The sequence below is a fragment of the Numida meleagris genome, chromosome 1 (assembly GCF_002078875.1).
Source record: "Numida meleagris isolate 19003 breed g44 Domestic line chromosome 1, NumMel1.0, whole genome shotgun sequence".
NCBI lineage: Eukaryota > Metazoa > Chordata > Aves > Galliformes > Numididae > Numida > Numida meleagris.
The window spans coordinates 170,161,468-170,185,321 of record NC_034409.1 but is presented as its reverse complement, the minus strand read 5'-3'; the positions used below and the strand labels follow the sequence as shown (position 1 = coordinate 170,185,321).

General features: G+C 40.7%; 3 protein-coding genes across 15 annotated transcripts in view; 1 reads left to right on the top strand and 2 right to left on the bottom strand.

Annotated features, from left to right (window-relative positions):
- On the bottom strand, positions 770-13,449 carry ALG5 (ALG5, dolichyl-phosphate beta-glucosyltransferase). The gene is made up of 9 exons (XM_021377609.1): positions 13,320-13,449; positions 12,252-12,423; positions 10,970-11,016; positions 10,252-10,320; positions 9,136-9,228; positions 7,620-7,733; positions 5,722-5,781; positions 3,259-3,410; positions 770-1,238 (listed from the first exon to the last, which is right to left on the bottom strand). Exons 1-9 carry the CDS (start codon positions 13,389-13,391, stop codon positions 1,193-1,195), a joined length of 825 nt encoding a protein of 274 aa, XP_021233284.1. The 5' UTR covers positions 13,392-13,449; the 3' UTR covers positions 770-1,192.
- EXOSC8 (exosome component 8) lies at positions 13,400-22,733 on the top strand. The gene is made up of 11 exons (XM_021377602.1): positions 13,400-13,552; positions 13,931-13,967; positions 15,451-15,514; positions 16,700-16,773; positions 17,356-17,401; positions 18,448-18,553; positions 18,637-18,682; positions 18,937-19,033; positions 19,796-19,916; positions 21,996-22,102; positions 22,518-22,733. Exons 1-11 carry the CDS (start codon positions 13,425-13,427, stop codon positions 22,631-22,633), a joined length of 942 nt encoding a protein of 313 aa, XP_021233277.1. The 5' UTR covers positions 13,400-13,424; the 3' UTR covers positions 22,634-22,733.
- Positions 22,659-23,854, bottom strand: part of SUPT20H (SPT20 homolog, SAGA complex component) — a 34,292-nt gene continuing 33,096 nt past the window's right edge. For 11 of the 13 annotated variants that reach the window (XM_021377491.1, XM_021377575.1, XM_021377530.1 and 8 more), the window contains one exon: positions 22,659-23,192. In XM_021377491.1, coding sequence (XP_021233166.1) covers positions 23,092-23,192 — 101 coding nt within the window. In that variant the 3' untranslated portion in view covers positions 22,659-23,091. The remainder of the gene's footprint in view (positions 23,193-23,854) is intronic. The other 2 variants (XM_021377539.1, XM_021377589.1) reach the window with 1 other exon arrangement.

Below are 23,854 nucleotides of genomic sequence, written 5' to 3'. Positions count from 1 at the left end.
CCCTGCCACAGGCAGGGCCGCCAACCTCCAGATCTGGTACTAGAAGAGGTTGCCCAGGGCTCCATTTAACCTGGCCTTGAACACCTCCAGGGATGGAGCATCCACAACCTCTCTTGGCAGCCTGTTCCAGCTGGAGAAACCAGAACCTGCCAAAACTTGTGCAGAAAGGTCAACAAGGCTTCTACAGAACCTGTGTTCATTCTCTTGCTAGCTCACCACACTGGCTGAGCAACAGGGGAGCCCATGACAGACTCAGTGACTGTGCTGCTGGTTCCCAGATGGACATGACCCTATTAAATGCTGCTTGTTTGCTGCACGTTCCCTGTTATTACTAGACTACCCAATCACTGACCAAACTGAACTGAATTCTTATTTCAGTACTTAACTAATGGGATTTTAAGACTCAAGAAGAATCAAGTAATTTCTTCAGATGTCAAGTAACACCAATGCAGTGATGCAGAGGTGGTAATAAACCTCTATTTTGGAGCCTCCTCTCCAATGTTAAGGTAGTGGTTTCTCTCCAATCCCTCGCAGATGGTCTCAGTAAGAATGTTCAGTTAGGGATACTGTATTATATGAATACTGATTTTACCTGGCAGCCGTAAGAAGGGGACTATTTATTTCTTCCTCTAGCAGCTCCATACCCATGACGTACAGAACCTCTGTGCCATAACATAACAGGATTTATTTTCTTTTTTTTTTTTTTTTTTTTTTTTTTTTTTTTTTACAAACTAACAATGCAATGGAAACATATCAGAGACCAGTCTTATTTAAAAGAAGGAATTTTTATTATTGGATTATTTCTGATTACCGTGTTATTAAATACAAAGAAATCCAATAGGTGGTTCTATGAGATAGGTGTCTGATGTCTCCATATCATTTCCTACTGCAGCTATCCCAACTGCCTGTACACCACAGACATTTCACTTAGAACTACCATTCATTTAACATACTCACTTTCCCCGCATGCTTATTCCTCCTGGTCCCCCAGTTTATTTCCATACCTTGCAAATACTAACTGGAAAGGGTTCAGTAATCTGTTTTGTGCACTGAAGTGTTAGCTTCCAGTTGCACATACTGAATGTTAGCTGTGAAGCTGATAAGTTTTTGAGTCCATACTGTAGTATTTTCCTCAGCAGTGGCAAAGCTTTCCATCTTGAGACCTCTACTGTTCTGTCAGATTTGGTTGAAATCAGCCAACAGATAGGAAAATAAGGGGAGGAAAGCACAGGGACTGCCTGAAAGACAGATGAGGAGAGAAGCAAACAATATGTTGCCTGTTCTGGCAGAAAACTAAAGAACATAATAAAAAAGACTATTAGTTTTGGCAAATTTGTGACTTGAAAGTATCTGACGAGCTGTTTTATGGAAGAATTTAAGTTGTTCTTTTTTTGACTAACAAAAACATTCTTCATTGCTAACCAGTAAGTTTCAGATAAAAAGGAAAGCACTAACAGGATTAGTTTATGGGTTGTTGTAAATAATCCACAAGGAAGCATAGATAGCTAATTTTATAGCAGCACATAAAAGCACAGTGAATTAGCATACTGAGACCTGAAGTGTTACACACTAACAATAGAATTATCATAAAATAAATAAGCAATATCCCTTTATCACTGCCTCTATTCCTGTATGGTGGGGTGCAGATGACAATGTACAGCACAATCATTTTTACTCTTTTCTAGCAACAAAGGGCAGAACAAGAACTAGAGTTTTTTTTAAATAAAAAGCTGATTGCTTTACATGTGTCTGACCAGTAAGTACAATTATATTCAAAAACTTCAATTTAGAACAGAATAACAAATAAAATTGATGACTGGGTTTTCTCAGATTAAGTTGCCTTCATTTATTTCTTTCAATATTCCTTCTCAAAACATTTAGAATCATAGAATTGCTCAGGTTGGCAAACATCTTCAAGATCATGAATTCCAACCACTACCTAACCATACTAGGCTAACTCTAACAACCCACCACTAGATCACGTCCCTGAGCACCACATCCAAACGGTTTTTAAACACATTCAGGGATGGTGACTCAACCACCTCCCTAGGGAGCCTGTTCCAGTGCTTAACAACCCTTTCTGTAAAGAAGTTTTTCCTGATATCCAACCTAAACCTCCCCTGGCGCACCTTGAGGCCATTTCCACTGGTCCTGTCACCTGTGACCAGTGAGAAGAGACCAACCCCGCTCTCACTGCAATCACCTTTCAGGTATTTGAAGAGAGCAATGAGGTCTCCCCTCAGTCTCCTCTTCCCCAGATTAAACAGCCCCAGTTCCTTTAGTCTCTCCTTGCAGGGCATATTCTCCAAGCCCTTCACCAGCCTTGTTGCCTTAGAAAATCAACCTAGAAAGTTAAATTGGAAAATTCTGAGATGCACACCATGCATTTAGAGAACTCCTGACAATGAAATTTACGTGATTTTACAGATCAAGTTTGGCTATGGAGACAGCAGCACAAATCACACTTCTGGCTCAGCTATAGTTTTCTTCATGGAAATAAGAAAACTACTCAGTTAGGCAAGTGATTTTGTCAATGCTAAATGCCCACAGTTCCAGATTCAATCTAGCAGAAGCTGTAACGTTACACATCAGATCTGCGTGCCCAAACACTACCTTTGCAATTCTATTCTCTAGGAGCGATACGGTTTGACTATTGATACTAAAGCTCAGCCTAAAACCAGATGTGATGGCTTTGACTAGGACTGTGAGATTACATACACTTTTGTAGGGAACATGTTCAGTAATCTTCCTCTCTATCAGTAAGCAGTAGCCTGTGAGATCTTCTTGGATGAACAGAATAGTTTGAAAAGATTTGATAACACTTAATTAAGTGGGGACAGCCACCATTCTTGTTAGCGACAGCTGTGGGACAGGAAATTTAGAAAATCTGTGGTATTTATGTGGAAACAGTGTTTCAGGCTCATAACAGCAGTAATGACCATTACCCTCTTCAGGGAACTGTTCTAGATAAACAGTAAGAAAGACAGTTTTAAGTAACTCAATAACTACGCATCACTTTATAGCATCTTAAATTAATGAGTACATCTTACAAATATAATAGAATTGCTAGCAAATACCGAGATATTTTACCATAACAAGAAACCTACATTACTTTACAAGTAGTACTAAAATTCACTAAGAAACTGGACAGCTAGGATTTATCCACAGACATCACGTTTCATAGAAGTGGCAATGCTGAAATTCCTTTTCCAAAATCATGTTAATCAAGAACAAAAGCAACAACAACAAAAAATTTACCAGCGTTCTACGTGGAGGGTTGAGAATGTCCGCAAAGCAGCTTCTCTGGTTAGAAGTTTAAATCCACACTGCGTATCCCTGATCTTTTTGACACAGAGAAACCATACAAGGAAATGGAAGCCGTACATGAGAAGAGTTCGAAAGTAAGAGCGCTGTGAACAAAAGGGAAGAAGTTAGATGGTTTCATTTAGATGATGAGGGCAGTGTCTGAACAGAGCTGGCTCTCAGGACAAGAACCATTTCATGAACAGCTTTCAAAATTCATGAACTATTTTTCTTTTGCGCAGGAAGCAAACCAGAACTTTCCAACTGTTACAATGAAACAAAATTACAGCAGAAAAGGAAAGACCTGCCAGTCAAGCTCATGGTTAGGACACATAAGAAAACACGAAGAGTCCACGTTCCTGTCGCTGCTTTCCCTGATCCATGGCAGCTTTTCATACTGGAAAGCACCATATTAAGTGCAGCAGAAGCCTAAACCTGGATTTCAACTCATGACTGCAATGGTCTGTGATCCTCCCAGTCTACTCTTTGGTTACATTTGTGCTCTTGACATCATATCACGTGGATGTGTTTGTCAATGGAATCCAGAGGCTGATTCTGCGTTTGCAGAGATCACTTCCAGTCTTGCATTTGAGACAGCTTCCAAACAGCTACAACTCAGACCCATCACTTCTGAACTCACTCCTGAATTAGGTGATTTAAGTTGAATTTAAGATGATTGTATCTAAGACCGCAAGCTAAATACCATGCAAAAATCTTTAGGAGACAGCAATTTAACCGTTAAACATCTCTAGGTGATAAGAGATGACTTTAAAGCAAATAATTTCAAACCTTGATTGCAAAATGAGATGATGTTCAGCTTATTATGTAATAGTCTTTGGCTTAAGGGAATTCGCAGCTCTCAGAAAAGCACTCTAGCCCCGGGTTAATGGTGGATCTGGTGTGGATTCTCTAGCATTCTGGTGAAGGCGAGCTACTGTGTGACAGAGAACACAAGGCTACTTGTGCATGACTGTCATTCAGTAACACTGCACCATCAAAAAGTAAGAAATAGGGGGAGAAACTGAAAGCAAAGGAGGAATACTCTCATCCTGCAAACTACTTCTTTAGTCTGCACCCAGTCACCTAGTAAGATCCTTCAAAGATGATAAGAAATAATGAATACACTCAAGAAAATCTATGTATATTCTGAGCTTCAACACAGAACGAAGGATTTTTGTGGGCTACAGTTTATCAGCTACATGGCCTCCACCGAGCACTATGGAGACAATGTCGTTACAACACCCCCAGGACTCACTGGCTGTACAACTAGTAAGTAACATGGTGTATTCAGTCACACAAGCACATGAATTCCTTGTCAAAGATTTACCCTTATTTCTGAAAATTATGTGTTTTTTTTTTTTTGTTTGAGGATGTTAACATATACCCAGCAGTATTTATAGGAACTCTTCCCAGAGAACTGCTCCGATACCATCTGATGAACCAGAAGAAAAAAGCCTCATGTTCTACCAGGGGCTGAACGTTACCAGCATAACTTCTTTTGGACTTCTATAACTATTTGATAATTTGTGTCTACATATAAGAATAATTTCAAGTATTAAACATCAGTATTAAAAAAGCTCACTCTTGAGAACATTCAACATGATGAACACATCCAATGACGCTGAAAAAATTAGTCCAGCAACGTGTCTGTTGCAATACAAGTTCCATGCCTGCGCTTTGTCAACTACTGTCTGCCAAGACATTAGAAAACCAGATGCAAGATAAGACTGTGCCTATGCAGCACTGTTTATTCTGCAAGAACCACATACTGAACAGTACCCGTCTGTGTGATCAAAACTCAAAAATGTTACTATGAGTAATACAGAAAAATTACAGTACTTTCCCACTGATTGAGATACCCTTCAAACAGCTTATAGCTAATTACCCCTAACTCACTTTGAACAGGTCTCAAGATCTGTAGATCAACAAGCTCCTGCACTGGAAGAGAATCAATAAAAATGAGCTCATCAGTTACCTTCCACTCCATTACCAGTACTGGCAGAAGATGTACATTTACACAGAGACTACTCCCGTAGAAGCTTTAACTCATCAGTCACAAAATGTTAACTTCTACAGACTATGTCTAAAACTTTACCTCCTAATAACAGCAAACCTAAATGATCTCTAGCTATTAATTGTCAGGAATTTGAACTTCTGCTTCTAAGATGCTCTCGACTAGGAAAATGAAATCCTTCAACTGGAACACTAACTAAAACCAGTTCAAAGTTGGTGGTGCCTGAAATGTAAAACACATCCTTTGTAATGTGATGGAGCATAAGTTCTACTCACGGCAAGCATTTCTTGCTTTTTAAGATCCCATTATTTTATAGATGTTTATTTAACTGTAAAATCCGTATAGCAGAATCAAATAATGGAAATATTTTGAGTATTAGTACACAGCAGAAAAGGGAAACAAACCTTTGCTATTGAGTCCTTTTCCAGATGAGCTCTAGAACCACAGGAAATAGCCATCTGGTTCTGCACAAGAATAGATATTAAAGACTTATTAGTTAGTTAAACTAACATTTTCTGAATCACTGGAATCTTCTGTTGAGACTCTATATGAAACCTTTAAGAGTGATTAGAACTGTACGATTAAAAACTTCAAAGCCACATATTTTTCTACTTTTTGTAGCTACACTTTATCTACTGCTGGATTCCAAAGTTAAAATAAGTATCTTCTACAGCTAACAGATCATGTAAAGGCTAATACACTCTGTATATGGTGCAGACAAATTGCTGCAGTTTATTCATACCTATCATCTATAAGCAATTTAGTCTACACTGTTCCTCTCAAGTACGCATACAGTGAATGTGCAAGGCCCTGCACCCGGATTGGGGCAATCCCGAGCACAGATACAAGTTAGGCAGAGAACAGCTTGAGAAAAGCCTGGAGGAGAAGGTTTTGTGGGTGTTGGTTAATGAAAGACTCAACATGAGGCGGCAATGCACACTTGCAGCCCAGAAGGCCAACTGTATCCCAGGTTGCATCAAGAGAAGTGTGACCAGCAGGTTGAGGGAGGCGATTCTGCCCACTCCATGTGGGAGTACTGCGTTCAGTTCTGGGGCCCCCAACACAAGAAGGATATCAAGCTGATGGAGCAGGTCCAGAGGAGGGCCATGAAGATGGTCAGAGGGCTGGAGCACCTCCCTTATGAGGACAGGCTGAGAGAGCTGAGGCTTTTCAACCTAAAGAAGAGAAGGCTCCAAGGGGATCTGACAGCAGCCTTCCAGGACCTGAAGGGGGCCTACAGGAAAACTGGGGAGGGACTTTTTGTAAGCACATGTAGCAACAGGATGAAGGGAAATGGTTTTAAACTGGAAGAGGGTAGATTTAAACTAGGTACTAGGAAGAAATTCTTTACTGTGAGGGTGGTGAGACACTGGAACAGGTTGCCCAGAGAGGCTGTGGATGCTCCCTCCCTAGAAGCATTTAAGGCCAGGCTGGATGGGGCTTTGAGCAACCTGGTCTAGAGGGAGGTGTCCCTGCCTGTAGTAGGGGGGTTGGAATTAGGTGATCTTAAAGGTCCCTTCCAACCCAAACCATTCTTTGATTCTGTGAAATGCAGTGAACAACACATGTAAGCATTTAGCATAACAAGGCATCTAAAGTTGTATGTTTTCCCTTAAATACTGCATTGTGAAAAGGATAAAAAAAACTTGTTCCATGGATGCATCTTCAAATAAATTAAATACCATGGTACAACTCACAAACATAATCTCAAATTAAATAAAAAGAGATAATCAAAACAGAATATTTGCATTTTTTTCTCCCAAACCTGCTGTATTTGAGTGTGAGATTGATGATGGAGACCCAGTAGCCGCTGTGGTAGAGAGGAGCATAAGGGACACACTGCCACCCAGCGGCCCCTGCGTGCTTACACTCACAGACAGGCAGTGGGAGCTGCCTCCAGTCACACAGCTGCATCCAGCAGAGCTCCCACTGGAAAGCTGGGCACCACTTCTTGCCTTCTGGGAACCTCACCGGGCTAATGAAAAAAGAACTCAGTTCTTTCAGGTCACGGCAAGACAATGACTATCTAATGACTGTAACAACTTCACAGGAAGAATGGGAAGTAGAACACTACGTGTTGCATGTTTCGTAGGCACAGTGAATGCAAAGGAGGTAAGAACTGCATGGAAGCTACCTCCTGACAGCCCATTCTCACAACTTCTAAGCACAACGTTTTCAGACTTACCAGACCTACCCAGAACTTCAGCTGGACTTCAAACAATGCACGTTAAAGGGAATTATTAAAAAAAAAAACAAAACCGTGTGCATATGTATTAAACTAAACAACAGAATTTATACTCACGGGCCACGGCTGGAGATTTTTTAGACCTTCTTCCACTTTTTCAATATCTGCAAATTTGGTAGCTCCATCTGCATCAGCCATAAGAACTTTTTTCCCCCGAGAACTAAGAACCCCCTGCAATCACAACAGCCAATAAAAAAATCTACGCCTTCCAAATCAGTGCTTGTATTTATATTGTAATAACATCTAGAAACTTCACACACTGCACACCATCCGGGAACGACAGACAGGGCTGAACATGTGACGTTAAGGATCCCTATCCACAGAATCCCTATCCACAGAAGCTTGCGAACTGAAAGATTTACACCTAAAATGGTGAGAGACAGGTGGCTACAGCCAGCTACACAGGGGAGCACAAAGCAGTAATTAGTGGCTGCCACTGCACTGGACAGCTTTCCTTTGTCATTTGAGCTATGGAAAGGAGGATGCAGTGCTGTGTTTTTCTAACATATTTCAAAAGAATTCAAGAGATAATCTTAAATTAGTTCTGAGAAACAATAAATCTTAAGTCACAGTGTCACTGCAAAACACTTGTGACGCAGCAGGTTTCGTAGCTTGTTTTGCCACATTCTTGGCAATGAGATCTTTGATGAGTATTGAAGGGGTCACGGCAAGAAAACAATTAGCAGAGGTTTTGCCAAATGTTTTGTCAAAACCGAGCAGGTGGGACTCAAAAAATTGTTAAGGGACCCCACTCTACACTCTGAAGTGCAAAACTGGATCACATACACTACTGGCCTCCTTCTGGAATAACTAAAAAAATAACATCCCTTACAAAAATTCAATGATTCAGCATCATGCTCTCTCAATTTGCTGTATAAAAAATACTAGTGTTCCCTACGGAAAAAAAAAAAAAAGAAAAAGAATAACTGGACATACTAAAGAAATAGCTTAAAATTTGCATACATGGTATACATGAATAAAAATATTCCTGGAATAATAACTAACTCTACATTTTACAGTTTCTCATGAGGCTCATAAAGGCTCTGATAGCTCACAAATGATACCATCCTTTTCCATAAGAGAACAGTGTCATTTATCCCAGGCAAAAATGTTCCCCCCAAATGTGCAACAGCTACTTTAAGGATATGGTGATTTTATGGCAATATCTGTGTGCAAATATTAATACGTGAAAGCATAAATTCTGCCCATTCTACTAGGAAATACAGCTGATAAGTAGCTTTTTTTTTTAAATAGAAAAGAGCGATGAGCTGGAAAACAGTATTTGCAAACTTTGTATTTCCTCTACAAAACCTTTAATCTGTGAGGTTGGGTTTTTGTTGTTTTTTTTTTAAACTGCAAAGTTGTTTCTGAGCAGAATGAGAACATTTCCAGGATCTAAATTAAGTTCACTTTGTAAAGAGTTTTTGCTTTAATTCACGGAATTCTTACTCAGTTTTCTGGTAGTCATTTTTGTTAATATATTGAATTCAAAATGAATATCAGCACAGCTCTGTTTTCTGCATATTTGGGTACAGGTAGCTCAGACAGAGAAGGAGATGAAAGCATCAATTACCATCCTGACTGCTCCTCCTTTCCCTCGATTTTTTACCAAAGAAAGCACTCGCACTTTGTCGCTTCCGTATTTCTCGCAGTACTTCATTGCAACCTGATAGACATACAAAAAAAAAAAACAGCATAAAACAGAAAAAAGGCTCAAGGTGGAAGTTTACTTTTGCTCACCCTTTCCTTTTTTTCCCTTAATAGCACAGAGCTATAATCACTTCAGTCTCAACAAATACACTGCCAGTGTTTGCTGGAGTCTGTCTGGAAAAATAAGAAGTAGTTCACCATCAACACAAGAAGACTGAAGGAGGCAGCCATATTCAGGAAGCACAGGATATTCCTCCAAGCAATTTTAAACCCCATCCACTCAAGACCAGAAGACTCACAGTCCTAATGTAACTTATACCACACAGTTTCAGACCTTTTATACTAACAAAAACATTTATTAAAAGAAAATGATTTTCTACTACCACTACCTATTTCTCGCTTGTCTTTACCTACTTCTCACTTGTCTTGCTGCTCTCTGTGGTCTTAAACAAAAATTCAGTGATGAAAAATCCCATTCACACTGCAGGGATGTGCAGGTTTTGTTCCACGCTACGGGGGAAAGAAAGCATGAGCTTTTTCCTCTCATCTTTTCTAACAGCTGTCGCAAGTCAACGTTCACCACAGTAGAAGCAGAAGAATATAGAATTATTTGGTAAACACTGCTATGGGCATTGGGATTTTTAAATGAACAATGTCATGACAGATATGGAGAAGAGACAGACAAAATGCCAGCTGTCCTGTCAATCACAGTATGAAGCAGGTATTTTAAAAGGTGTCTTATGCTTTCTCAAGATCATATTCACATTACTTTGAACGTGAAGTATATTTTAGAAGTTGTTTATTGAAGCTGGGATTAGAATTTTTAGAATTCCACCTACAGGAAAGCATCTGTCACATCAGCCAATTAGGAATACTAGCACAGAAAAATAATTATATGTGTATGCTTAAGTATATGTGACATTCATAATGCATGTAGGACAATAAACATGAATTTGAATCAAGTATTTAAAGTGCCAAAATACACTGTTATATTTCACAACTGCAATGTAAAAATCCATACCTCTGCTTACTTCCTTACCTCAGTGGTTTGATCTTTACTACCATCATCAACCACTATGACTTCGTAAGTGAAGGAAGGGTCTCGTTTCTTAAAAATGAGAACAGAAATAATGCATTGCATGCCATTTCTGAAGTACGCAGTCAGTCCTTCAAACATCAGCATTCTTTATCTCTGGCAGTTTTCAACTCATTCACATGTGCAGAAAGGATCCAATATAAAGTAGTAAATTTGCTAATGTAGTAATTTTGTTCAAATAATTTTGCCATATTTGATGCCATATTTGATGACTACACTGGTCGTCATGTTTTTCCTCAACTACCATTTAGAACTGAAAAATCATCTTAATTTATAAAAGATGAAAGCTCAAAGCAACGTTACTGTTAAAACAGACAAACAAAACATCAAATAGGCTTCTTAACCCAAATAACCAACCCGAAGGAACAACAAATGTTTAAAAACTGGTTGGGACCAACCAATACATAGTTTAAAAAGTTTAGTGTATTGTTAATTCTCACCTCTGTCTTGGAGAGATATCATGCATCATACAGTAGTACATTCAATTTAATTAAAAAAAAAATGCCTTACAGCACTCTATCCAAAAGTAACTGAACTGATAAGACAGATGTTTTACTTCCAAGAGGCTGTTATACACCAAAATAACAAAGTTAATACATCACATACTTCTGATACTCAACGCATAGAAAGATAATGTTTTCTGAACGCAAAATTAAAATACCTGTCTTTTTTCTAGATAATCCAAAGCTTCATCCATCATAAGTGGTACTAGAGGGAAAAAAAAACAAAAAGATGAATTTAGTAGATTGTAACAGGCTGAACACCAAAGGCACCAAAAAGCATCTGCACAAGCAAGCTGACAACAAACAGAGAAGAAGAGAAAACTGCCTCATTCGTACAACACTAGCTTCAGTGAACAAGTTTAGAACATGCAGTTCAAAGCCCTGTCCTTTCTGGATGCAAAAAAGGCAATGAAAAAAAAAATCATACATGCATGACAAGGTAAAAACATTTCTTTTAAAGATAAGAACCAACATTCCATTTCGAATCAGCTAATTACTTAAAAAGTATTAAAAAAATGAAATTCTCCAAGATGGACCCTGTAAATCAGCTCTGATTTCTCCTGCTCAAGCAAAGAAGCAAAGCGACAGAGATCAAGAGAAGCTCCCAGCGACAGTTAGCACCATGTCCTCTCTTACTAAGGCTTGTTGGCCATGATGCTTCAGCTGCAGAGCAGGCACTGATCCATTTGCAGGTCAGAAAAACATTCAGCCTTATGACTGACTGCCTTTGCCTCAAGTGATTATTCTGTCTCCAAAGAGAGGGACAACTAAGTGAAAAGCACATGGAACATGTTAAGCCCTTGCTTACTGGAAGTCAGAATGGAGAACCAGGACTGAGGAATGCACTCTTCTCTAGAAAGGGTCAGGCGTACCTCATGTCCACGTTTCTCTTAATGGAATCCTGAACAGCTCAGTACTTTCACTCACCAAGAACAGGAATAACATCAGCTACCACATCAACATCAAGTACAGCTCTAGAGCTTCATGATTTCTATCAGATCAGAAACCGCTCACTTTTTAGTGTCTCGTCTTCATAATTACGGCCACACCAAACAGCAGATTTGGAACCAGGAGATCACCCCTTTCTTGCTCATCGGAGATTGCAACCGTTGCTTACAGAGTGGGAAGTTCTCAAATCAATTTTAGAAATCTGTTTCCACATCTTGCCTTAGAGCAACTACCGGTGCAATAAGCAGCTTTCTGCTGCATTTTATTAAAATAAAGCAGATTGCTACAAGTGCTCCATGCTATTTTTAGCAGAAGAAATCAAATTACACAATATCTTAGAAATTCAGTGTAATTGGTCTGTTTTCTGGAAACTATGTACAGAACCATAATCTAGCCTGCTAAAGCCTACGGCCAGCATAGAGTGACCTCTGCACTACCACAGTAACAACAGATAGACTTTAGTTTTTTTCCTCAAAACAAGAAAAATCTTACACCGGTCTTCCTCATTGTATGAAGGCACAACAACAGAGAGTTCCTTTGTAGGGGGGTCGTGGATGCTCGGTACAGGTTCTTTCCTGCCTTCTGCACTAACGAAGAATTTTTCTTCTGCGTGTCGGTGGAGGGTTGGCATTTTTACTGCGGTTACATGAGCGATCATACAAACCTGTGTTGAAAAAGAAAAAAAAGAGAAAACTTTTGAGCTCCGTTTACCTACCAGCATTCCATTAAAGGTTTATCTAGCTGCTGAACGCGCTACAAGGGGCAGCCAACGATATTCTGGTAACAAGACAGATCAAGGATTTTATCACAGAATTATAAAACGTTTGAGTTGGAAGGGTCATCTAGTCCAACCCCCCTGCAATGAAGAGGGATGCCTACAGCTAGGTCAAGCTGCGTACCACGCAGCGTACCAGTCTGACCATGAATGTTTCCCAGAACGGGGAATCCACCAGCTCCCTGGGCAACCTGTCCCAATGCACGGACTGCACCACAGAGGGCCATTCACCTGCCCTGGCCACAGAGTGCTCCCAGCTGCTGCTCTGCCTGCTTCCCAGGCGGCGGCCCGAGCCTCAGCGCACCTCCTCCCAGCAATCTGTGCCTCTGATCCCGCGCAGAGCTACTGGGACCTGTGGCACTGCTGAGCAGCACAGCACACGGCTGCCAAACCAGGAGGCAGGTCGCTTTCATGCGTTGCTAAACCGCACAGGGGGAGCCCTCCCCTGAGACACCTGGCAGCGGCAGCAGCACCTGTGCTGCACCATTCCAGCTCCCAGCCGAAACGCTCCTCCAGCTCCCTCGGCGCTGCGGCGGACAAGAATCCCGCGCTGCGGGTCCCCGAGCCAGGACAGCGCACCTTACTTCATCACACGCCCTCTACAACCAAAACGCGCCCCAGCTTCACGCACTGAGGCGGGTTTTCCCACACGCGCGGTGAGAACCCCTTCCCCCCACAGCAGCTCGAGCGAGCACAGCCCCTCCTCCAGCCGCTGCCGGCGGGACCCCCGGCCCCGCGCCGGGCCGGGCCCTCGCCCTTCCACGCGGGAGGACCACGGCTCTCACCAGGAGCAGGAGGAGGGCGGCCAGGGCCGCCAGCACCGCGCCGAGCTCGGGCAGTGACAGCGGCAGCGCCATAGCCAGCGGCTGCACGGAGCCGCGGCTCCAGCGATGCGGAAGCCGCCGTTCCCCCGCCCCGCCGCGCCGTGCCGCCAGCTCGGGCTTCCGGGCCGGGCGCTGCGCAGGGCCGGAACTGCGCCCGAGGAGAGCAGCGGGGCCGCCATGGCGACGGCTTTCAAGTGAGTCGGGGCGCCGCGATCAGTGCGGTCTCCGCGCCGTGCGAGGCCAGGTCCGCTCGGGCGGTGCTGCCGGGCCGGGCCGCTTTGGGGAGGCGGCGTGGCGAGGGCGGGGGCTCCTCCTCCTGAGGCCGCCGGTGGGGGGCTGGTCGGTTACGGGGCTTCGCGAGGGCCCGGGGGTGGCTGTGTTAAAAGCAGCGGCGCTGCGCGGGGCAGCCGGCAGTTCGGAGTTCCCGGGTCTTTCGGGGACCGCGTTGCTGAGCAGCTTTGCTGGCCGTCTTCATTCTCAAGCGACGCGTTGCTGTAGGCTTCTAGCTTGCTTTTCTCTCCTGCTCTTTCCTTGTGTGTTTGCATGTAAACTCCCTTTGCTGTCTGTTTTAGAACAGTGGAACCATTGGAATATTACAGAAGATTTTTGGTGAGTAGAAGATGATGTGCGTGTGTACATTGGTGTTTGCAGGTTTCTCTTGCGTGCATGTGCTTTTTAAACTTAAAATCATAACATCATTAAGGTTGGAAAGACCTCTAAGATCATCTAGTCCAACCGTCCACTTACCAGCAATATTGCTCACTACACCACGTCCCTCAGTGCCTTGAATGTGCCCACACGTTTCTTGAACGCTTCCAGGGATGGTGACTGCTCCACCTCCCTGGGCAGCCTGTTCCAGCACCTCACTGCTTTTTCTGAGAAGAAATTTTTCCTGCTACCCAACCTGAACCTCCCCTGGAGCATCTTAAGGCCGTCCCCTCTCATCCTATCACTGCTATCTGTGAGAAGAGGCCGACCCCCACCTCGCCACAATCTCCGGTCATTGTAGAAATCGATAAGGTCTCCCCTGAGCCTCCTCTTCTCCAGACTGAACAATCCCAGTTCCCTCAGCCGCTCCCCGTAAGACTTGTGCTCCAGGCCCTTCTCTGGACCTCACTGTCTTTCTTGTCTGCATGGAAACCTGAAGCTCCAAGGGAAAAACAGTAAACCTTACCATATTGAGGAAAAATGGTTGTGAGTCTTCAGAAGTTGTTTTTCTTCCTGCTTGTGGCATTGATGCTACCGCAGGTTGTGTTCCTGTTTAACTGTGGGTGTGTAAGTGCTTTTGTTGGCCTTGTAAAGAGTGTGAGTTAAATTTAACCAAGGTGGTGATGGAGGTTTGTCTCTCTTATAAAAAGGCTGGGCTCTCAGGTGCTGCTGACTGCTAATAGAAAATATTCCTACTGACTGCTCACTGTAACTGTGAAGGAAAGCTGCTAACTTTCTGGCATACAATCTATACAGTACTGAAATAGTCTTGACATGGAAATGAGCACAGTATTACTGCAGTTTTTGTAATTGCTCAAAAGTCTCTGATTTTGAGAAGCTTGAAATTGTGATGAATAGTAGAACAGCTCTAACATGAAAATAAATTGATGCTGCTTTTGATTTCAAGTTCAGGTTTTGTTGTATAATGTCTGACTTGGCAATATTTAGAAGTGTTACGTTTGGTCTGGTTCGCTCTGGTTCGCTCTGACATTCATTGTCAGAGCTCTGCTGGGTGAGAGTAAGGAAGGGAATTGTAGACAGGTAGTCCTCAATGAGTATCCATTTCTGGATGCTTTTCTGAATCTAGCCTGTAGTACTTATCCCTGAGACAGTCAATCTTTTATATTAATCTTCTAAATAAGTTAAAATAAAAAAAAAATTGTGATCTACAAGCCCAAACTGGGTATCAGTTGATGGAAAAACAAATTGTAATAAGATTGAGCATTCCCTAGCTATTTTGTAACTATATTTCTACTAAAAGAAAGAGAATGCTTTATTTTTTCCTTTAATAAATATATTATTCTGTTGTTTGATATAATATGTTATGTTTGGTGTGTTATTTGATAGAATGTTTTCTAATTTGACCTTTGTAAATTTTGTTTAGAAAGAGAACTGTCGACCTGATGGGAGGGAGTTGGGTGAATTCCGAGCAACTACTGTAAACATAGGTAAGTACTTTTTTGGAGTGATTTTAATGATTCTGTGATTCTGTTTAGGGACGTGGTTTAGTGGGCATGGTGGTGATGGGCTGACAATTGGACTAGATGATCTTAGTCATCTTCTCCAACCTTAACAATTCTATGAAAAATAATAATAATGGAGGTATTATTAATCTCATAATAGCTAGTACACTTAATGATTTGCTGATCAGTCTTCATGGTGCTCACAGTTTGAAACAAGAGAGAGCATTTTTATTTATAGTTCCAACAAGTATTAAAGGTAACAGCATGCTCAAATCTATTCAGAGCTGCTCCTGTGCTGGTGTGCAAAGCATTATTTAGGTGGTCTTGGGAGCTTGGCTGTTTCTGAGATGAGCAGCTTACCCTGTAGACGCTGAAGGCAGCGTCTGTGTCAACACTGACACAGTGTAAGCCTGATGAGCAACTGTTTTCAAGCAGAGGCAAGATGCCTCTGTACAGTGAGCAGAGACCTTACCTGTCTTTCTTAGATATCACTTTCTAAAAGCAAAGCGCAGGTTGGCGTATACCTCCATGGAACAGCTGCTGATTATTGCTCAAAGTGACACTGCAGGTTTTTTCCTTTGTATAACATTGCCTTTTCAAGAGGCCTTGCTGTAAGCCAGTCAAAAAGTGGTCTTGTCATCGCTGTCCTTGTTTGAAAGGTTTCCACTAGTAGGATCGTGGCATTTAGAGCTGTTTTGGGTTTTTTTTTTTTTTGCTGTTACACCTATTTGTGTGGCAAAAGATACGTTTTCTTCTAGGAGAACACTGAGCGCTATTAATCTAAGGAATATTTTTAGTTTAAATTTGCATGAATGAGCCAAAAATAATATGGTGGACGTGGGGAAACTGGATCAAGATAATGAAGCAGACTTACTTGGTAACATTTTGGAAAAAAATACTAGTAACACATTTTGGATAATGGATTCAGCAATTCTTAGCTTGAATTTTAGGATTGCTAGTAATCCAGTATTTTGACTGTTTGATGGAGGGGCAAGTTCTGTTCCCATCCTGGGTCCATCAAGACTTTGCTGAGACTGCGTTTGGTTTAAAATGATGGAGAGTAAACAGTAAACTCACAGTTTACTTCACAGTAAACTCTGTGAAGGTGGACGTTAAGGCCCTTTGGATGGAAAAGACCAGATTTTACTGAACAGCACTTTATCTTTTTAGGTTCAATTACAACTGCAGATGGTTCTGCCTTGGTGAAGTTGGGAAATACTACAGTAATTTGCGGAGTTAAAGCGGTATGGTTGGTTTTTATTTTAACTTGTCTGTTAGCTGGATTTGTACATTCATCTGTAGAGTGCCTCTCCCACAGAGTTACAATAATATGCCAGTCAGACAGAAGTACAGTCTTGGGTTACTTCAAGCCTCAATGGTAATTATTTAATTGTCCAGTACTACTTGTACATTCTGAGAATATGTATTTTGTGACGTGTGTTGTGTAGAGGGGAAGATACAGAAGGATATAAGAGTTTTTATCCAGAAATAACAAACAGAATAACTGACAAGTTTCTTCAGATTGATCAGTGAGTGAGTTGGTGATTAGCTGGCTGAGCTGTTGAGTGCCCTGTTGGCTCAGCTCTACTGGTGGCTTGCCACGAACCTTGAGACAAATCACTTCACACCTCTGCAGTGAGAAGTTTTCCCATAGGTAAATTAGAGACAGTTTGCTACCCATTAACTTGCAATCGACTCATTATAAATAGCTCTTGTAAATCTCATTGTAATAGTAACTGGCAAGAAAATGATACTTCATAAACAGAATTGCAGGAAAATCTTTTTGAACAAAACTCAGCTCTTCATTTTTACCACTTTTATTCCAGGAACTTGCTGCACCTGCAGTAGATTCTGCTAATAAGGGATATATCGGTAAGATTTTGGTATCGTTCTTACTCAGCTTTTTTGCTTCAGCTGTAGTCATGGGACAGATGGAGTGTGCTGTGAAGGCCTCTTAAAAGAAAGAAAATGGCTAGAACTGTATTACCTTCCCTAAAATCAGTTTCCAAATTGACCTTCAGGAAGTCTTTTCCAAAAAGCCATTCACGTGCTTCAGAAATGTCAGAATAATTCCCCTGCTCTGAGTTTTCTATGCAGAGCTACCTTCTCATTCCTGGTTCCAGCCTGAGTTGAAAATAAGCCTCCACTGGGGGTTAAGTATGTATGTTACAAGGAGGATGGTAGTTCATCTCTGAAATACTGCACTGTGCAAGGTTGTGCAAAGGCATGTTATCTCTTTTCTTGAAGTCTCAATAGACTTCAAGAAGTCTATTGAGTCTAATTTTTTGTCTCAATAGACAAAAAATGCCTCTTTTGAAAAGAATGGAACAAAAACTACTTATTTCTCAGGGAACTGTAGAAATCAAAGTACATCTTCATTCCTATGTGGTTTTTAATTCTGTGGGACTAGATCTTCTGCAAAGAGTGGTGTTTGCATTGAACTTGATTATGGTCTCAGCTTGCTTTTTTTCCCTCCCCACAAATGTTTATGCATGTTTTTGCTTTCAGTCAAAATCATCAAGTTTTAATAGTTGAAGAAAAGCAGACAGCGTTACCATTAAAGCCGGGCAGTGGGATGAATATGGTGTTGTTTCATGATCTAATTAAAAATTCTTAACACTTATGGAAGAGTTTGTATGTGGTCATGATGTTCATAGTGGGAATACAAACGGAAAATGGTACATATGAGTATTGGCTTTTCAACTGAGTATATATTTCCAAGTACAGACTTGTAGAAGTCCTTTAGTACGAAGCCATATTTAATTTCTTTTTTGAGGGGAGAGGTAGGAAGGCTTGACTGACAAAGTCTTGGTTTTACCTTTTGTTTGAAGTATATAAAATGGTATTAGAAGTACTTATTGTCCGATCACTATTGGTGATTTCCCATTAGTTTGTAACTAATGACCTTTGCTCCCTAGTTCCAAATGTAGAATTTCCATCTCTCTGCTCAACGAGGTTTCGCTCTGGACCTCCTGGTGAGGAGGCTCAAGCAGCAAGCCAGTTCATTGCAGATGTGATTGAAAAGTAAGCCATTTTCCTGCATTTAAAATACAAACAACTGCAAGACAAATTTCTGTTCCCTGGTTTACTCTCTTGTTTTATTTTAGTTCACAGATAATAGCAAAAGAAGATCTGTGCATTGCAGATGGCAAGGTAAGTTCTGTTTCCAAATGAAGAGGGTCATAGTAGCAAGATCAGTGTTACAACTTAAAGAAAGTAAGGGGGGGGTTATAGATTTGGTTGGTTTTGTTTCTTAGTCAGCATAGCTTGGTTTATGTTTAAAGTGTAAAAATTTCTTTCTCACGTAAGAAATAAGTATCTTTGTTCATGTGGCCAGTGTTTTCTTAGATACTGCACCATTTACTTAGCTGCTGTAATACCTCACATGTACAACCCTTTTTTGGTAGCTTGCTTGGGTGTTATACTGTGATATCATATGTCTGGACTACGATGGGAACATCTTGGATGCCAGTACCTTTGCTCTGTTAGCAGCACTGAAAAATGGTAAGTATTCTCTGGAGTAATACACACTCTGACCACTGCTGCTTGCAGAAATGGTCATTAAATGTCTTACCTTGTTCATTTTCCCTTGTTCATCCATTTTGTGTAGGCAGAGTTAGCTGGGGGCTTTCTTATTTGGCAGAGCAGAATATTCCAAGCTTAATGCATTATAGTTTGAAATAAATGTTTTCATTCATGCAGTATATGGATTGATCCTTTGCAAGATGTGGGTTAAACACACATGTAGGAAACAGCATGAAGAGAAGCTTACAGTAAGGCTTCCTTTCTTAGTGTGACCAGCGTGCCTTTGAATTCCTATAGCTACTTTGCTCTCGATTTCCATCTCCAATACTGTATGTGTTGTCAGACCACGAGTTATCTGAAGACCAGATTGCATTTTTTTCTACAGAGTTATGAAATATCTGTATATCCAGTAGGCTTTTTGGGTGGGAAAAAATACTTTTTGTTAAAGATACTGCAATTGTGTGGTATTTTGGAAGCAGAAAATGCTTCAGTGTAAGCAAGAATGTTATATACTTACTTGAACACGTAGTTCTAAGCAAAATACTTCTCTTGAATTTAAAAAAAAATGCTTTGTACAGGAACACCAGTAATGTAGCCACAACTCTATTCTCATCTGTTTTCACTGGCTTAGCAATAGGGTAAAAGAACAGCTGAAATATTTCAGTAGTCTTGGATATCTCTAGGCCTACTGAAAACAGCAATGCTTAATGCTGTACCAATGCAGTATTTTCATTTCTTCAGTACAGTTGCCATCTGTTACTATAAATGAAGAAACTGGTTTGTCTGAAGTTAATTTAAAGCAGAAGAATCCCTTGGTTATCAGAAAGCATCCAGTTGCCACATCCTTTGCTATATTTGATGAGTAAGTCTGTATCTGTTTTGTACTTAAAAAAAGAGCTGAGTATTTAAAAGAAGTAGCAAAAACCAGAAGATGCTAAGGATGACATTTCTGCACGTCTCATCCACTTCTGCTAGTGAAGAACATTTGGGCAGTGCTGTTTCTCTTGCTCTTGCTTCCAATGCCTGTCCTGCTGATCTGTAGTTCTGCGTTATGAATGAGTATGCTGCAGAATGAAACAAAGTCTGTCCAACTTCTTCCTGTGACTTAAAGCAGAATGGTTTCCCAGCCTTGGAAAGGCTTGGAAGTACTCCAGAATTGACATTTCTGGAATAGGTATTGTATGTTTATGCAGTATCTTTGAGAGAAAAGAAAGCTAGGAATAGAGATCATCTTTTAGAAGTGTATGCACATAACTGATATAAAAAATGGTAGTTGTTGAACAGCTTATATCAAGTATTTGTCAACAGAGGAAGTAAAAAATACTGGTCCAGTTACAACAAAACTTCTAGATAATGAAAACATATTTACCCAGTGTGAAACATGATCAGCACTCCTAAGTTATTGTTCCTGTAGGTAAAGAAGCTGAGAGTTCAAAATAATCACATCTGATAACTTGATTGCTCACCTGAAATTGTTTATTGCCTCTTCATTAGTCTGTTAAGTATGTGTTCTGTTGCTCCATAGAACAGAAGTAGGAAATCACAATTATTATTTACTGTGCTACAAAACTGATTAAGAGAGGTCAGGGGTTTATGGCACATGAGATGGAGCAAGGGGACTGCTACACTTGAAATGTTGACCAGGCGATTACCAAACTTAAACTAGAAAGCTATCAATACCTTAAAGTGCTTTTATTAATGGCTTAAATATTGGTTCTTGAACCTGAAGTTTGATATAGACTGAAAGTGAGGGAACTTGGATAACGTGATAGGGAGACAGTTGTCAGGAGGTTGTTATTTGCACATAAATAGCACATTTCCCAGTAGACCTAAAATTGCCTTTGGAAGGAAGTTTTCAGATAGGCTGGTCTTTGTTCCCTTCACTAAAACTGAGTGTTGCATCAAGTTGCTAAAGAAGTCTCACTTTCTCTCTTAAATAAGTGTGTGTTTCTGAATTCTGACTTACTTTTCTACAGATGTTCATGGGATCATAGAATGGTTCAGGTTGGAAGGGACCTTAAAGCCCACACAGTTCCAACCCCCTGCCACGGGCAGTGCCACCCAGCAGCTCAGGCTGCCCAGGGCCCCATCCAACCTGGCCTTGAGCGCCTCCAGGGATGGAGCACCCACAGCTTCTCTGGGCAGCTGTGCCAGTGCTTGAGACTTCTTGAAAACTTCATATATCATCTTCCTTGTTGAGATGCATGCATTTCAGTCTTTTTAGGTTGTGCGCTATGGATGCAGCTAAGTGTTAGTAATGCCGGTGGTGGTTTCTGTGGGTTTTTCTTGCGTGGTGTTCATTATTTTTTTTTTTTAAGGAGAAAACTAAGGCTGAACTGTGTTTGTTGGGCTTTTCTTCAAGCTCTTGTACAAAGTTGGCCTATAATTGATATCCTCTTCTTCACTGGTTTGCTGTTTTTAACTTCATAACTAATAATTTCTCTTTGAATGACCTGCATTGTATGATGTATGATATCTCATCGTGGTTTCCTTAAGGAACTCATTAAATCCAGTTTTGAACTATTGGAGTTTGCTGGCAGGAAATTGAGAACTACTTTGATCAATCTACCATTGCAAATGTATTTTGCCTTAAGCACTGGTAGCAATTAGCACAGCCTACACCTAAAAACATTGTCTTTGTGTTACTGTGCAATTAGTGATTGTATATCTCAAATAGCAGCTTACTGGTATTTTTCTGAAATATCATATTTATGAAACCTGCACAAAGATGCATTCTAACAGTTAATATTTGAAGAGACATACATCCATTGTTTGCTTTTTAAGTTGGTACAGTATGATAAGAAAATAGATAAGCTTGAGCACTACATCAGCATAGAAGTATTTCATAAGACTGCATTAAAATTAATTAATACTGTGTATTTTGCAATGGTATTTATGGTACATCTGATACTGACACCTGCATATGTTTTCCTTTCAAAAGCACATTACTCATTGTTGATCCAACTGCTGAAGAAGAAGACTTAGCAACTGGAACAGTGACTGTTGTCACAGATGAAGATGACAGACTCTGTTCTGTCCATAAACCAGGTACTTCCAAGCTTACCACACAAAAACTTACGAAGAGGATGGTCTTTTCTTGACCTATATGTTAAGTACCTGCATTTCTTTGTAAAATGTGGGCCCTTTATGACGACAGATTGCTTAAGTACTGATTAAACCACTTACTGTTAAAATTCATCTTGAAGGAGGCAGCATGACTGATGTTAAAAGGTCGTAATTGGTCCTCTGTATCACAAAAGACAGATTTTAAGCATGTCTACATTTTAGCCCTAGTGTTTCCTTCCTGTGCCTGAGGTTATAGTTGGGAAGCTGTATAATGCCCCAGGTGAAAACTGTTAGTTGAGAGAATTGCTATATTAATACTTTGACTTGGAAAATACAATTAGGGATACTTAACTGAAGTACAAGTGGAAAACCAATATTTTTCCCCCCCAATTCTTAGGTGGAAGTCCTCTGACAGGAGCCAAGCTTCAGGACTGTATCAGCAGAGCCGTTACAAGACACAAAGAGGTGAAGAAGCTGATAGACAAAGTAATAAAAAGTATAACGCCCAAGTGAACAAAAGGCAAGATCTTTTCAGAAGTGGATTTGTAAAAATTGTATTTGTTACGGTGTTCACAAACCTTTTTATACTAAATAAACAAATACTAATACTACATATACAAAGTTCATTTTCTTCTGTTTCCACCCTTTTACTATGTACAATGCTGCTGAATGATAAAAAATACAAGATAAAACATTCTGTTAAAAAAATTAAGTGACTTAAGGAAGCCAGACCCCAGCTGCTTTATTGATGAAGTCACTGTTATGTAGGGTTGGCTTCCACCAAGTTCATCTTTTTTCAGTGTAACGTCAAAAGTTCCATTTCCCAACAGTACTATAAAACACTGATTTGTTTTTAAGCTTTATCCTTTTTAAACAGGGGAAAAAAAATCACCTTTAAATCATTTTTATATTAAGGAAAAAAAAAAAGCAAGTCTCAGGATTTTGGAAGGGCAGGTGTGGCTCTTTTCCTTTTACTTTTTGAGTGGCTGCCTGAATGCTGCTGCTGTCGCAGATGAGCTGCTTGTGCTGCTGCTGCTGCCATAGCCATTTGATGCTGCAAGAATCGCAACTGCTGCCACAAAGGAGGAGGAGAAAAAGCTTGTTAGTGTTAGCTACAAAACTATGGTTCACATCAGAAAGAATGACAGGAAGGTGGGAGGGGGGTCAAAAACGGAGGAAGCACTAGGTTAACAAAAGAAATGTACCATGTACAGGGACAATGAGTACAGTCAAGCAGCACCAGTGGCACAGAAGCCTGAGGGCATGTAATGTTTTACACATTTTCTCAGACAGCTACTTCTTTGCCCTTTCTATCCCTTGCAGTAACTCAGCAACTTCAGTGAACATTTGGTGACATAGTACACTTCTAGCATAATGCATTTTCCACGTATGTATTATTTTGTATGTACTTCACAAGGCGACTGTGCAGTAGAAGTATTTTCATATTTTCAGAAATCATATCAATGATAATACTGAAGGAATGCTTTGCCAGAACTGTTTCCGCATACTGCCTATAGCTGCACTACATTTGAACTTGCAGGTGCTTACAGTTTTGTTATTTTGGAATCCTAATGGCACCTGGCAGTTTATTTAGTAATGTGCCACAAGCACTCCTTGAATGTTATCAAATTGGGAAGGTGGATGGCTTAAATGAATAACAATAAATTCAGTGCTCCAAGCTGAGAGGATCACAGATTTCAAGTCTTTTCATGATCATTTGCCAAAATTCAGAGG